Source organism: Archocentrus centrarchus, chromosome 14, assembly GCF_007364275.1.
Source record: "Archocentrus centrarchus isolate MPI-CPG fArcCen1 chromosome 14, fArcCen1, whole genome shotgun sequence".
Lineage (NCBI taxonomy): Eukaryota > Metazoa > Chordata > Actinopteri > Cichliformes > Cichlidae > Archocentrus > Archocentrus centrarchus.
The window spans coordinates 1,027,675-1,044,393 of NC_044359.1; the positions used below are offsets into that span (position 1 = coordinate 1,027,675).

At 40.7% G+C, this 16,719-nt stretch overlaps 1 protein-coding gene and 1 pseudogene across 1 annotated transcript; one reads left to right on the forward strand and one right to left on the reverse strand.

Annotated features, from left to right (window-relative positions):
• Nucleotides 1-16,427, reverse strand: part of LOC115791921 (GTPase IMAP family member 8-like) — a 263,474-nt pseudogene extending 247,047 nt beyond the window's left edge.
• On the forward strand, nucleotides 804-6,208 carry LOC115791931 (GTPase IMAP family member 7-like). Its single transcript, XM_030746231.1, has 2 exons — nucleotides 804-1,009; nucleotides 4,947-6,208. The coding sequence occupies exons 1-2, from the start codon at nucleotides 973-975 to the stop codon at nucleotides 5,768-5,770; spliced, it is 861 nt and encodes a 286-aa protein (XP_030602091.1). The 5' UTR covers nucleotides 804-972; the 3' UTR covers nucleotides 5,771-6,208.
• Nucleotides 16,428-16,719: the final 292 nt, after the last annotated feature.

A 16,719-nucleotide genomic window follows, 5' to 3' on the forward strand; every position in this document is an offset into this window, starting at 1 on the left:
TTCATTTATTGTTTAAATAATGCAGGTTCATTTTAACACACTGATGGCTTTGATTAAATGTTTCCATCAGTCTCTGCTCTGATTGGGACACAAAACAAGCTGAAATTTAAATACTGAACCTCCACATTTATAACAGGTATTAATATCATGTAATAATACACAACCTGACTTTTTCACATCCTTCATGTATGAAGTCAAACTGTGTTTCATATTATAAACATGTTCTCCATTTAATCACTTATTAGAGGGTTAAAATTGTTTTATATATAAACTAGAAAAAAGTGCAACATGAATGATTTGAGCTCCAATGCTGAGAAATGCTTAAAATACTTAATTTACTGAACCAGAAAAAAAGGAAAAACAGATCAAATTCTTCACTGAACTTTATTTCATGAAACTATTGTTGAAAAATAAACAGAAAAATAAGGAAGTGAAATAGACGAAACACACACACACACACACACACACACACACACACACACACACACACACACACACACACACACACACACACACACACACACACACACACACACACACACAGAGTAACTGTGTGGAGGTGAACCCTGTACAAAGTCTGATGAGTGTCAGAGACATTTAAAGCATCAGTTCTTCCAGGAAGTCCAACACGCTGCGCTCATCTCTGAGAGTCTGTGGTCTCCTCAGGACCAATGAAACGGTTTGAGGTACAGGGAGGTCTTCCTCTTCTTCTGGGTGTGACTGTGAACTTCCTGTCTGTGCAGCACCAACATGTTTCCCCCTCCGAGCTACAGAACAAGCTGCTGTTAACAGGAAGTCACAGGACGACCTGAGAAACCACCGAAGTACAAACAGTTAATTTAGAGTCAGAGGAGAAGCAGCAGCTGTGAAACAGTTCATGATTAGGAGGTTACTGCTCTGCCTTTATTTCCCAAACTTTAGGTTTTAGTGTAGAAAGCAGAGATGACTCTGAAATGATCTTAGTCTCTCATCATGGACGCTGTGATGCTGCTTCTGGTCCTCCTGGCAGGTAAGATTAAGATTAAGATAGTGTTTATTTGTCACATGCACAGTTATACACAGTACAATGCACAGTGAAATGTATTTTGTACCTGCAACATTTATAAATAAGAAGAATAAAAATAAAAAAAAAGTAATTCACACTATACACTATACTCTATATACTATACACTATACACACTTTTATAAATTATAATATTTACACTGTGCAATAATGGTCCAGTTAGGGCTCAGAGTTGAGCAGACGGATGGCTTGTGGGTAAAAACTCTTCTTCAACCTTTCAGTCTTAGCCCTCAGGCAGCGGTAACGCCGGCCTGATGGGAGCAGGGAGAAGAGAGAGTGTCCGGGGTGGCTGGGCTGTTTTAGGATCTTCATGGCCCTCAGCCTGCACTGCTTGGTGTAAATGTCCTGCAGGTTGGGGAGGGTGGTTCTGATGGTCCGTTCAGCTGAACGAACCACCCTTTTTAGGGCCATGAAGTCCTGCTTGGTGCAGTTTCCCATCCAGGTGGTGATGCTCCCACGCATGATGCTCTCGATGGTGCAGGTGTAAAAGTTCCTGAGCACCTTGAGTGGGAGCTTGAAGTCTCTCAGCCGCCTGAGGAGGTAGAGACGCTGTCTGGCCTTCTTCACAGTGATGTTTATGTGATGAGTCCAGGACAGGTCCTGTGAGATGGTCACTCCCAGGTATTTGAAGGTGTCCACTCTTTCCACCTCAGCACCACTGATGACAAGTGGATGGTAGTCCCTCTGCTGCTTCCTGCTGAAGTCCACGATCAGTTCCTTTGTTTTGCTGACGTTGAGCAGGAGGTGGTTCTCCTGGCACCAGTTCTCCAGGCGGGAGACCTCTCTCCTGTAGGCTGTCTCCTCATTGTGAGAGATTAGTCCCACAACAGCAGTGTCGTCAGCAAACTTGATGATGACGTTGGACTCTGACGTGGCCTCGCAGTCATGGGTGTACAGTGAGTACAGCAGAGGGCTGAGCACACAGCCTTGGGGGGATCCAGTGTTGAGGGTGAGGGAGGATGAGGTGAGGTGACCCACTCGTACCACCTGTGGTCTGCTGGTCAGGAAGCTGTGAACCCACCTGCACAGGGATGGGCCCAGGCCCAGGTCCAGCAGCTTAGAGACCAGCCTGGAGGGAACTATGGTGTTGAATGCTGAGCTGTAATCTACAAACAGCACTCTCACATAGTTCCCCTTACCAGTGTCTATGTGTGAAAGGGTCTTGTGGAGGAGGAAGGATATGGCGTCGTCTGTGGATCTGTCTGGCCGGTATGCAAACTGTAGTGGGTCGAGGGTGGTGGGCAGTGAGGAGGTGATGAATGTCTTGATGAGTCTCTCAAAACACTTCATCACCACAGAGGTGAGCGCTATGGGCCTGAAGTCATTGGGGCTGCTGGGGTGTGGTTTCTTTGGGACAGGGACTATAATGGACTTTTTAAAGCAGGTGGGAATCACACACAGTTTCAGTGAGAGGTTGAATATCAGTGTAAACACAGGTGCCAGCTGGTCAGCGCAGGTCTTAAGGACACGTCCACTAATACCGTCTGGTCCAGCCGCTTTCCTGGTGTTTACACGTCTAAACGCATGTTTTGATTGCGTCACTACTTGACAGTGCCCTGATTGGTCAGATCAACAGAAAAATTGAACTTGATCCGAAAAAATAAATGCCGCAAATTCGTCCTGTGAATGGCTGGTGTGAATGGCTCCATTAAAAACAAAATATAACAAAAAATATTTTTAACACACGAAACATTCGCATGGAATTTACGCATCCAGTGTGAAAGGGCCTTAAGTCTGAGGCCATGATCCTCAGCTGGAAAAGGGTGGAGTGCTCTCTCCGGCTCAGGGACGAATTCCTGCCCCAAGTGGAGGAGTTCAAGTATCTCGGGGTCTTGTTCACGAGTGATGGGAGAAGGTAGCAGGAGATCAACAGATGGATCGGGGCTGCTTCTGCAGTGATGCGGAGGCTGCACCGGTCTGTTGTGGTGAAGAGGGAGCTTGTGTAAAAGTGAAGCTGTTGATTTACTGTTGATTTACTGGTCGATCTATGTTCCTACCCTCACCTATGATCACGAGCTTTGGGTAGTGATTGAAAGAATAAGATCGCGAATACAAGCGGCAGAAATGAGTTTCCTTCAAAGGGTGGCTGGCCTCTTCTTTAGAGATAGGGTGAGGAGCGCAGCCATCTGGGAGGGACTCAGAGTAGAGCCGCTGCTCCTCCACATCAAAAGGAGCCACTTGAGGTGGCTCGGGCATCTGATTAGGATGCCTCCTGGCCGCCTCTTGGGTGAGGTGTTTCGGGCATGTCCCACCGGGAGGAGGCCCCGTAGTAGACCCAGGACACCCTGGGGAGATTATATCTCTCGGCTGGCCTGGGAATGCCTTGGGGTCCCAAAATTAAATAAATAAATGAATAAATAAATAAATAAATGAAATAAAATAAAATTAAATAAATTTTTCTTATTTTATTTTAATTTATTTCAAGATTTATTGAACAGGAGTGGCCCTCCAATCTCATTGTACATCCTGTATAATGACAATAAAGGCATTCTATTCTATTCTATTCTATTTACTTCACAATTTATTTATTTATTTCATAATGGAGTTTTATTTTGTGACACTTTTATTTTGTAATGCTACTTTACATATTTCAGTGACTTTTATTTCTTAACCCTGTTTTTCGTTTGAAGCTCTTTTTATTTCATGTTCTTATATTCAAATGAGGGGGCGGAGTTTTATCTGTATTTATATAAAATATTTTGTTTTATTTCATGGGGATATTTATTTATTTCATGGAATATTTATTTATGATTTATCAATAGCAGTATTTATTTATTTATTTACTTATTCATTTATTTATTTACTTAATTTTGGATGAAATGGCTCTCCATATGCTCCTCCCTTTTCTCGCAGCAAACACACAGCATGCACAAAGTGCACGCATGCCTCTGACAAACCCAAATGTTTGTCAGCTCTTAGCTACAAAAGTACAGGATGTGTTCAGAGGGAGAAACTAGGAGCAGACTCTGATACATGCCAGAGATTAGAAAAAAAAAAGGGGGGGTAAAAAAACAGCAGGACTTCAACAGTGACACAAAATCATATTCACAGACATGACTGACAAAAACCTAACAAACTATGATTCTCTGCTTGGTAAGTAAATTTAAACATTTTTATTACAAATTTCAGGTCCGAGCTGACTTCAGATGAAGAGTAGCAAAGCTCAACGCCCACCTGTTTCATCTTTATCTTTTTTGTAAAGATTATCACTCTGTTTTATCTCTGACTGTTTTCCAGTGTTATGCACATATTTGGTATCTATTGTTTTTTTTAATTATTACTATCCATGTTAAGCATTTTGTAAACTCTGATCCACAATGACTTGTTTAGTTCATAAATTAGCAGAAATGGTCTATAATAAGGCTCTGCTGATGTAAACACCAACACTCCAAAGTTGGATGAAAAATAAAAGATCCTGTTTTTACTGTTCTGGGAGAGGAAAAAAACAGAACTACTTTTTGAAATAGAACCCCTTTCTTCATGAGGAAAAGAACAAAGTGTATTTGAGGGTGATTTGAATATTTTCAGTAAGCTGAAGAAGAGAATAATGTGCAGGATCCCTCACAGTGGAGGTGCTGTTGCCCTCTAGTGGAGGTGTTTGGTAATGATGTGTATCAGTGGCTGGTTGTGTGTCTTTGTGACACTTGTTCTGCATCATTACTGAACAGCTGTTTGCTTCAAAGTGTTCTTAGAACTAAGTTTTGCTCTTTGATGTTTTCAGTTGAAAGTTTGTTTCTCTTTGATCCACGTCAGCACAGTTACTGCTTCACTGTCAGCTCACTGTTCACACTGGATCATTTTCAAGGTGCAACAATAATATTTTTAAGGAGCAGCTGATGTAAAGATTCTGAATATGATATCATGTCTTTGTCATGTCTGTCAGATGCAGAGGAAGCAGAGATCAGGATGGTGCTTGTTGGGAAAACTGGAGCTGGGAAGAGTGCTTCAGGAAACACCATCTTAAGGAGAAAAGGTTTTGAATCCACATCATCTGCTGGCTCGGTGACATCACAGTGTCAGAAGGAAACAGGAAAGTTTGAAGGTCAAACTCTGGCTGTAGTTGATACTCCAGGTCTGTTTGACACCAAACTCCTTGAAGAGGAGGTGGTCAGAGAGATCAGTAGATGCATCTCATTAGCTGCTCCTGGTCCTCATGTGTTCCTGGTTGTGATCCAGGCCGGAAGATTCACAGAAGAAGAACAAGAAACAGTGAAAATCATCCAGAAGGTGTTTGGAGAAAAGTCAACAGATTACACTTTCGCCTTGTTCACCTGTGGAGACGACCTGGATGCTGATGGAGTCACCATAGAAACAATGATCAGTGAAAATCCAGCTCTCCGCAGCTTCATCCATCAGTGTGAAGGACGATATCATGTCTTTAAGAATAGAGACGAGGATCCCTCGCAGGTCAGAGAGCTGCTGAAGAAGATCAACACCATGGCTGAGATAAGTGGAAGAAGCTGCTACACCAATGAGATGTTCAGAGAGGCTGAGAGAGCCATCAGAGCAGAGATGAAGCGACTTCAAACAGAAAATCCAAACATGGAGCTCAAAGAAGCAAGAAGAACGGCAGAGAGAGACAACTCCTTCATTCAAGCTGCTCTGGCTGCTGCTGAAGCTGCTGCTGCAGGACTGAAAGGTCCAGTGGCAGCTGCAGTATCTGCTGCAGCTAGGGCTCTTCAAGATGATGCATGCAAAATACAGTGATAATGAATTCTCATGTAGCAGAAACCCATTAAATCACATTAATATACAGACACAGGAATGGTTTGTAATTATTATTGTTTTCTTGACTCTTTTTCTCTGAATCATCTTTAATTACAGACTATTCATTTTATGAGATAAGAGAATCTTAATTTTAATTACCATTATTGATTAATGATCATGTGATCAATGGGACATTCTTTAGCTCTTAGGTTCTAAACAGTAATCCAGGTTATAGAAAATGTGTTGAAGCTGTGTGTAGTCTTGGATGATGAATGTAACAGATGAACTGGAATCGACAAGTTTGCAGAAAAGCAAATTGATGGTTGTTATAATCAAAGTGTGACATTAAAGAGCAGCAGACCATCTGCTTTGTGTTTCCTCTGAACTTTATCTAACATGATAATAAATATAAAGATACCAAATAAACAATTTTTAATACATCTGACTTTGATTGCTTATAAGAAACCTGACAGACCTGCGCTTTGTGTTACTGTGTGAGTCACAGATTTTCAAACTGGAAAAAAGGGGTAAAGTCAATGTTGTAAGAAATTTAAAATTAAAATCTGTTTGATGTAATAATACTCAAAATAATTATATTCATAACCAAATTTAATAAACCAAACTAGTCCAAGTATTACAGTGTACTGCAGTACACACGTGTGGTTTGTCCAAGCGGTGACCCCCAGTGAGGCCATTGCTCCACTGCTGTGGGTGTAATAAACTCCAAGCACAGCAATTTTAATACTCCACCTTATAAGAGTGTCATGTAAGCTACAGTACATAACTGTTCACTGTGAATTTTTTCAGAAGTGTTATGAAAATTATAATTTTATATCTTATATTTTTATGTCTGTAGACAAGCCCTATTTTTCAAAACCATCTTTTTGTAACCTTCTTTGCATTAACTCCACAATACTTTACTGATCTGCTAATTCCTAATTATGCCCCAGGCCACTTCCTTCGTTGTCTTCAGAGCAGCCTGCACCTTTCAAAAGAGAATCCAGAGTTCAGAAGAATGTGAGGGAACGAGGAAGCGGAGAGACGGGGAAAAACAGATCAGATGAACACTGAGGTTATATAAAGTGTCTTGAAGAGTCCAAAAAATTCTAAATCTAGTGATCCCCTAAGATTATTTGAACAAAGCAGAGAAATATCCAGAATGATCTGGTCACAGTGAAAAGTTTGGACATCCATATTCAGAGACAGTTTTTCACTTTTTCTACAGTGTGGAGCAAAAACTATGAAACAACACAACATTGTGCTGAAACTGTTGTGGAAGAAACTTTCAGATTATTATGTGAAAGTACCCATACAGCAGTGTAAAGATGCTCCATGAAGAATCCTGGCTGTCCACGAAGGCCTCAAAACCTTCAGAGGGAGATTCACTGTTTGGTGGAGCTGTTAACAATTCAGAGGCACCTCAACTGTGACCTGTTAGAAGCCATCAAAAGCCAAAAGGGCCGGAAAACACTGCGGGTTTAATCTTATAATTAATTCATTTTTTTGTGTTGACATGTTTATGTTACAACATTACAACACAGCAGTTTGTGAAATGGTCCTAACCTTTGATCTAGTGATTTTTGTTCCTGGACAAAATTTTTCATTTGTCTACTCTCACTTTTAGTTACTCACGTCTTACACACACACTCAAACTCAAACTCAAACTCAACTTTATTTATAAAGCACTTTAAAATCACATGCAGTTGCCAAAGTGCTGTACAAAACTACGAACAAACAAGCAGAACACAGACACAAGATAAGGAAAGAATTAAAAATAAATAAAAACCACAGCTAAGAAAATAAACAAAGAAAACCAACACCTCAAACTGAGTTAAAAGCCAATAAGAAAAAATGTATTTTAGGAGAGGACTTAAAAGCAGAGAGTGAGTCAGCCTGCCTAATGTGCAAAGGAAGATCGTTCCACAGTTTTGGGGCAGCAACTGAAAAAGTGTGGTCACCTCTGGACTTCCTCTTTGTCTTTGGGACAGCCAGCAGTGCCAGATCAGCTGACCTGAGTGAACGTGAAGGAACGTACAGGTGGAGCAGATCTGACAGATATGACGGGGCGAGGCCATGAAGACATTTAAAAACAAATAAAAGGATTTTAAAATCAATCCTAAAACGAACTGGGAGCCAATGAAGTGAGGCCAAACATTCAGAGACACACACTGTACTATACTGTAGAGTACTTTGCAAAAGACTCAAATCAGAAATGAAAGGAAATCAGAGAAATTAGAAAAACAAAGGAACAAAACCAACAAATGCAACAGGAACAAAACAAAACTACTTCAAAAACCTATAATCATGAGAACATGACCATTAACATAACTCTTTATAGGAGCTTATAGCTTATATTTACAGGTGGACCAGGTGACCCCGAACCATCCTTCAGCATAAAATATAAAACTGCACTAATTATGTACAAAGCCAGATGTGATATGTTGGCAGGGAATGTACAGAGGATGTTTGTTGACAGGGATTATAACCTTTGAACCTGAGGACTCTTAAGGCACGAACAACAATTAAAACCTTTTGTTGATGCTGCAATAACCTCAGGCAGAGGGATTACCCATGATGCACTGAGCATTTCTTCTCCAGTAACTGTGCCCTGAGCCTCTCTTAGAGAGAATAAATGTGTAAATCCTGATCCATGCAGTCAAACTTCATCTGCTGTATGTGGACTGGAACAAGTTACAGATTCAATATTAATCAGGACTTTTCTGTTATGGTGCTTATTTCTATCATTCATAAATACAGTGAGGAGGCACCAGCATGTGGACAGAAGTATTTCCAGCTCGCTCTGATCAGAACTTCATAATAATGTGATCATTCAGTCTGACGTCAGTCTGTCCAATAAAAAAAGAGTGTAATGAGTTCGCTGCAGACTGGAGTTATTTCTTTGCTGTAAAGCTTCAATGACCTTTAATGCTGTGTCCATACTCACATGATCCTCCTAAAACACATCAGACTCATTTCTGAGACCTTTAGTCTCCTTCCTCACACAGAGTCAGTTTCCTTTATTGTCTTTATTATTTATTATCACGTTAGAACAAAGTTCAGATGAAACATAACACAAATGTGTCTGCTGCTCTTTAATGTCACACTTTAATCAACACAAACATCTCAGTGATGGTTTTCTGTCTGATTTCAGTTTCCTTTGTTACACCAGCTCCTCTGACAGCAAAGACAACCTTCATCAACAGCACTGCTCTCTGAGTCCTTATGTATCATTGAGAAATCAAACTTGGGAACTCTGCAGACTTCTACATGAAAACATGTTTTATATTGCTGATAACAGGAGCAGTAATGACCCATTAATCACATTAAGAAATTAAGACTCTAAAACTTGTTAGTGAGGATGATACATTTAGTTACAAAAAAAGGAAAAAGAGAAAAAATATAAATGTATGATCAAACAGAAATTAGTTATTGATTTTTCTGCATCTTCATATTAATGTGACTTTATTCTAATTAAGCTGCAGCTCAGTGAACCCTGTTACTGTATAACACAGGCCTTCTTTGCCACAGCTACAGCTCCTGCTGTGAAACCCACTGCACCTCCTACTACAGCTCCCACTGGTCCTGCCACGGCTCCTGCAGATGCTCCACCAACAGCAGACAGAGTGAATATGACTGCATTTCGAATAAATGAATTATCTTCTTCTGCCTTTTTTCTCGCTGCTTCATGCTTCATCTCTGGATTTTCTCTCTGAAGTTTTTCTGCCTCTTCTCTGATGGCTCTCTCAGCCTCTTGGAACATCTCATTGGTGTAGCAGCTTCCTCCATTGTTCTGAACCATGGTGTTGATCTTCTTCAGCAGCTCTCTGACCTGAGAGGGATTCTTCTTTCTGTTGTTAAAAACATGATATCCTCCACCACATTGATGGGTGAAGTCTTTGAGATTTGAATTTCCTTGGATCAGTTCCTCTATAGTTTTACCATCTGCTTCCAGATCGTCTCCACGGGTGAACAAGACCACAGTGTATCCTGCTGCTTTTTCTCCAAACATCTCCTGAAGGATTTTCACTGTTTCTTGTTCTTCTTTGGTGAATCTGCCACCAGGAACACATGAGGACCAGGAGCAGCAAACGAGTATCAACCACAGCCAGGGTTTGATTATCAAACTGAATCTTTTCCTTCTGACACTCTGATGTTACTGATGAGGTGGATGATGTAGATTTAAAAACTTTATCTTTTCCTAAGATAGTGTTTCCCACTGCACTCTTCCCAGCTCCAGTTTTCCCAACAAGTGCGATCCTGAGCTCTGCATCTGTTGGAGAATCACACAAACACATGATCACACTGAGTGTAGACATGTCACTGAATATCTGCAGATTTCTTTTTTATGTTAAATTATGAACCACCATCACCCCAACTGACCAAAATAATTCACTGGGTTTTTGTTCTTATCTGATCAATATCAGATAAGTAAATGTCCTGCAGGACATTTACTTATCTGATCAATATCAGATAAGTAAATGTCCTGCAGGACATTTACACCAAGCAGTGCAGGCTGAGGGCCATGAAGATCCTAAAACAGCCCAGCCACCCCGGACACTCTCTCTTCTCCCTGCTCCCATCAGGCCGGCGTTACCGCTGCCTGAGGACTAAGACTGAAAGGTTGAAGAAGAGTTTTTACCCACAAGCCATCCGTCTGCTCAACTCTGAGCCCTAACTGGACCATTATTGCACAATGTAAATATTATAATTTATAAAAGTGTGTATAGTGTATAGTATATAGAGTATAGTGTATAGTGTGAATTACTTTTTTTTCATTTTTATTCTTCTTATTTATATGTGTGTGTATATATGGTTGCAGGTACAAAATACATTTCACTGTGCATTGTACTGTGTATAACTGTGCATGTGACAAATAAACACTATCTTATCTTATCTTATCTAATATCACTAAAATTAGAGACATCCTGCCTCAGAGCGATGCTGCAAATCCAGTTCATGAATTCATTTTTTCTAGGCTGGAGAATTATAGTTCATTATCAGGCTGTCCTAAAAACATTTGAACCACACAGAGAGTCAAATATTTTCCTGCCACACAAACATCAACAGCAGTTTTTATTGGAGTAAAACTTCTCCTTGTAATAAACCAAAGTCAACTTTACTATAAAACTTGTGCCTCACAGTAAATTTCAGTTTAATATTGGTTGAAAAATGTTTGTGTGTTTACCTTTTAGCAGTAACTAGTATAAGGTATAAGGTGATAAAAGTAGAAGGTGGTGACATAAACATCTTTTAAAGCAGCATCTATTCAACTATTTTGGACCTTCCACCCACCGTCCATTCAACCAGCTCTAAGAGGTCAGTGATCTTCAGTTACAGTAATTTCATTACAGAAAAATCTGTATTTGTGTCTCCTGTTCCTGCTGTAGTTGTTTATTAAGGTGGACTCTAACAGTACTGTCATGGTCCTGGGCCGTCTGTCCAGCGTTTTGTGTTTTTAGTTTATTTTCCCTGAGTGTTTTATTCCCAGTGTGTTTTGATGATCTTGTTCCCTTTGTCTCTGTCTCCCCTGCTCCATGGTCTTGTCTGTTTTGTCATGATGTCTTGTCCCTGACCTCCTGTGTTTTCATGTTGAGTTATTCCTAGTGTTGTGACTAGTCTGCGTCTCTGCCCCGTGTCTGTGTGCCAGTTCCCCGTATGTAGTCTGCGTGCACCTTGGTTAGTCACTTCCTGTATTATTTTGACAGTCTTGTGTTCCCTGTGCTTTGTGTCTAGTTTTGCTTCCCCTGTTATTAGTTTCATTTGCTTCACCTGTTGCTCCCTGCTGTTTCCTCTTGTCCTGATTACCTGCTGTGTATTTAAGCCCTCAGTGTTCATCTGTTTCTTGTCGCGTCGTCTTCAGTATTCCCTCGTAGTGTGGCCCTCCTCTGTAGTTACTTTAGTTTAGTTTTGGCATCTGTCCAGCCCCTGCCTAGCTGTGTTCTGGTTCCTGTTATTTTTTCCCAATAAATCCTCCTTTAAGTCCTGTTTTGTGAGTCTGCATCCTGGGGTCCAATCCTGCCTGCCAGACACACGCCATGACAAGTACGTGCACTGACAGATTAGACTAAACTGTGTTTTCAATGATAAATGTGCTCCATGTGGAAGTTAAAGCTTTAATTTTCTACCTTTGAACAAAGTTTCAGGTTCTGCCATGTTTGGATGACACAGGAAATAAGTCTGAAGGTTGTAAATGTACTCACCTGCAGGTGTGCCGGCCATCTTTTTCAGGTAGTTGGTCTGTGATGTGTCTCTGCTGATTTCTGCTGCTGAATGGTTTCATTTCCACCTCAGCTCTGAGTCCTTAACTGCTTTCAGTCTCCTCCCTCTGAACGCATCACGTCCTCATTCAGCTGGGTCTGTCACAGGTGTCAATCATCACAGGCTCCGCCTCCTGCATCAGGTCCATGTAGGGCTTTAAGAATTGCATCAAAGATACTTTCTGCTTCAATATCTCAGTAACAAAGCCGGTCGTTGTGAAGTAGACTTTATTGGACAGTATCAACGATACATGAAAACACAGACGCAGCTTTACAAGCCCCATTAATCATTTCTGAGCTTTTATAAAGTCTTTATTGAATAATTATATAACAACAGTTTCTCCACTCAGACTGCAGACAGAGTTATTAAAAGCACAGACACGAGCCTCCATCAGCCTGTTACCTTCCTAACATCCAGAACTACACAGTATCACAGACTGTGGTGTCGCTCTGACAGGTTAATGGTACATCCTTTGGGTCCAGATGTTCTGCAGCTGGTGTGGATCAGACTTATTGTGGTGCTTCCTGTAAATGTTCAACGTGAGAGTTTGATGATGGAATCAAAGCTTTGGTTTGTTTTTTATTTAAAGTTCTTCAGAATTTAAGTGACAAATCTTACAGACAGTTTAAAATAACTGTAATACTGTAACTGTAATAATAAAGTTCAGTTATGGATGTATGCATTTCTGGGACCTTCATATCTTTACTGCCGCCTAATAATGATAATATGGTAACTTTGTAACTCATGCAAAGTTCTAGTTAAAAAGTTAAAGAACTAAAATAAAAATTTTTTTGGTTTATTATTTATTTCTAAACCTTATGAGCTTAACTGGTTTATTATTTTTAGATCACAGTCACTGACATCATCTGTGAGGTCCATGAAGACAAAAATCATTGTCCAACACTTCCTGTGTGTCCACCAGCAAATCCATCTACTAGATTTGAAGGTTCACTGAATGGATGTCAATAAGACTAACACACACTTTATTTATTATCAACAGAGAACATTTAACGTCATGAGGAAATATTGAGCAGATGTCTTTAATGTCTCACTTTGATCAAACATCTACCATACCACTTTATTTATAAAGCACCTTAAAAACAACAAGGCTGGCCAAAGTGCTGTACAACACATCAATCACAGCAACAAGCACAGACATAGGACAGAACAATATAAAAGACACACCAATAATGAGCACAGTATTGAAAATTTAAATACTTAAAATATCAAAAAGTTTTAAAAATAAGGAACTCTGAATTTTCTGCAGATCGGTTCCTTTCAGTTCATCCTTCGTCCTCTGACAGCACAGGAATTCATCCATAATTTCATCTGTTTGACTCATGATGCATCATTCAAGAACTCAAACTCAGGCTTCAAAACACAGTTTACATAATTGTTTCAGATTAATCATTATCATCAATAAGAACAGGATCATCTTTGTTTCAAAGCTCTGTGTAATCAATAGAAATAAACTTTTAACAAATACGATACATTCCGTAAAATAAGCAAGAAATCAAAATCTGATCAAATAAAAATAAAGTGTTATTATGATTATTTGTTTCATGACTTTATTTCATGACTCTGCAGCCAAAAATAATCAACACTGAGCATCAGTGTATGAAACATTTATGATCTCTTATTACACACAGCTGTCATTTAAGACCCATTATAGCTCCTGCTGTGACACCCACTGCACCTCCCACTGCAACTCCTACTAGACCCCCTACAGCTCCAACACCAGCTCCAATACCACCACCAACAGCAGCTGCAACTGCAGCTGGAAGGACCTGAAATGGGACTCTCTCAGCCTCTTTCAACATTTCAGTGGTGTAGCAGGTTCCTCCATTTCTCATAACCCTGGTGTTGATCTTCTCCAGCAGCTCTCTGACCTGAGAGGGACCTCTGTCTCTGTTGTTAAAAACATGATATCAGAATCAGAATCAGAATCAGAAGGTTTTTATTGCCATATGGGTGAACAGGTTCACAGCATTAGGAAATTGCTGCGGTACTTCGTGCTTACAGAAAAAAACAAATAAGTATAAAAACTATAAGACAATATACAAGTATACAAATTGCAAATATACAGAGATATTAGAGCTATAACTATAGCACAATATTACAAAATTACAAAATATACAGTGCAGAGACTAATTAAAAGATAAAAGAATGTAGACTATATTCCACTAATATGTACATCAGTGCAGTCAGACAGGTGCATAGACATAGGGTCATCAGCATGTGTGGAGGGTGGTGGTAACAGTCTTAGGGTAATTGTTCATGAGTCCAACAGCAGAGGGGAAGAAACTGTTCTTATGGCGGGAGGTTCTGGTTCGTATGGACCGTAGCCTCCTGCCTGAGGGGAGAGGGTCAAAAAGTCTGTGCCCAGGGTGAGAGTGGTCGGCTGTGATCCGACCTGCACGCCCCAGTGTCCTGGAGGTGTACAGGTCCTGGAGAGATGGGAGGTTACAGCCAATCACCTTCTCAGCAGAGTGCACAACGCGCTGTAGTCTCTGTTTGTCCCTAGTGGTGGCTCCAGCGTACCACACAGTGATGGAGGAGGTGAGGATGGACTCAATGATGGCAGTATAGAACTGCACCATGGTCCTTGCTGGCAAGTTGAATTTCTTCAACTGCCGCAGGAAGTACATCCTCTGCTGGGCCTTTTTGATGACAGAGGTGATGGTGGGCTCCCACTTGAGGTCCTGGGTGATGGTAGTTCCCAGGAAGCGAGAAGAGTCCACTGTGGTGATGGGGGTGTCAGTCAGGATGATGGAGGGTAGAGGGGCTGTGTGCTTCCTAAAGTCCACTATAATCTCCACTGTCTTCTGGGCGTTCAGTACCAGGTTATTGTGGCTGCACCAGGACACCAGACGTTTGACCTCCATCCTGTAGGCCGACTCGTCCCCGTCTGAGATGAGTCCGATGAGAGTCATGTCGTCTGCAAACTTAATAAGCTTGACAGACTGGTGGTCAGAGGTGCAGCAGTTGGTATACAGGGAGAAGAGCAGAGGAGAGAGGACACAGCCCTGAGGAGTGCCAGTGCTGATGGTCCGGGAGTCCGAGACATTCTTCCCCAGCCTCACGTGCTGCTTCCTGTTCATCAGGAAGCACCACACTGATGGATGAAGCTGCAGAGAGCTGGATTTTCTCTGATGAGTTTATCTATGGTGTCTCCGTCTGCCTCCACATCATCTCCATGAGTGAACAGGACCAGAGTGTAACATGTGAACTTTGGTCCAAACACCTTCTGAATGATTTTCACTGCTTCTTGTTCTTCTTCAGTGAATCTGCCGGCACGGATCACAAACAGGAGCACATGAGGACCAGGAGGAGCTAATGAGAAGCACTTAGTGATCTCACTCTTCACCTCTTCTTCAGTCAGTCTGATATTTAACAGACCTGGAGTATCAACTACAGCCAGCCTCTGACCTTCAAACCGACCTCTTTGACCCTCTGAGGATGTAGACAGAGTAGGCTGAAAGGCTTTTCCTCCTAAGATGGTGTTTCCTGCTGAACTCTTCCCAGCTCCAGTTTTTCCAAGAAGAACAATCCGGAGGTCTGTTTCCTCTGCTTCCTCTGCATCTGTTAGAGAATATTTTACAGATGCAGTAAAGAACATTTTCAACACAAACAATCAGGGACTTACAGCTTTATCTAAAATATGAAGGGTTATATCTGAAGAGTCTTCACCGTTGTTTCTGCCCATATTAAGAATTCCTGAATTCAAAAAACTTTGAACTTTACATTTTTAATTGTCTTTGAAAAACGGTTTTCAAAGATTTCCTGTATTTTCAGCACAAAGTGCTTCATATAACAGAAAATAAATATTTAAAGAGGTGCTGATCTTCCTTTTTATCCAAAGATAATTTCAAGTTGAACTTTATTAAAGCAAAACGTATTTAGAAGAATAGAATAGTATGCCTTTATTGTCATTATACAGGATGTACAATGAGATTGGAGGGCCACTCCTGTTCAGTGCCATGTAACAGAAAATCAAACTCTCTAAAATAAAAATATTATGAAAATATTATAATCTAGTATGATCAATATAATCAAGAGATATACAGAAATAAACAATGTGTAAAATATACAAAAAATAGCATGTATAAAAATATATACATACATTGGTGCATCTGTACGTTGTAAGAAAAGTAAATATGTGTATACATATAATAATGAAGATGATGAATATTGCACTTGGTGAATGAATATTGCACTAGTGAATGAATACTGGATATTACACAATATAGGAATATAGGAATTTAAATATAGGAATTTAAAGCCTAAATAAGCATGACAACTGTAAAAGCACTCACTGAGTACAGTATACTCACTGGCCATGTTTGTCTTGTTCAGGCAGTCGGTCTGTGGTGCGTCTCCTTTGGTGTTCTGCTGCTGAATGGGTTCATTTCACTCTGAGCTCTGGGTTAGAACCTGCTTCAAGGCTCCTCCTTTCAAACACGTCATGTCCTTATTCAGCAGACTGTCTCACACTGATATGTTCACTGGGCACAGAAAGGGAAACAGCACCATCTGCTGTTCACAGACTGCACCTGCAGTCAGCGATAAAGCACTGAGTAATCCTCAAAGAAACAGGATTGGCTCTTCAGATGGAGCGTGTGCTGATTGGCTGACTTTATGCTGTAATGTAGATTTGGGAGAAATGTGCTGACAGCACCAACTGGACCTCC

Excerpts from the sequence above, each read along its gene's own strand:
- LOC115791931 (XM_030746231.1), top strand. The coding sequence starts at position 973 with ATGGACGCTGTGATGCTGCTTCTGGTCCTCCTGGCAG. Across the intron at positions 1,010-4,946 it reads GCTTCTGGTCCTCCTGGCAG|ATGCAGAGGAAGCAGAGATC; the intron begins GTAAGATTAAGA and ends CATGTCTGTCAG.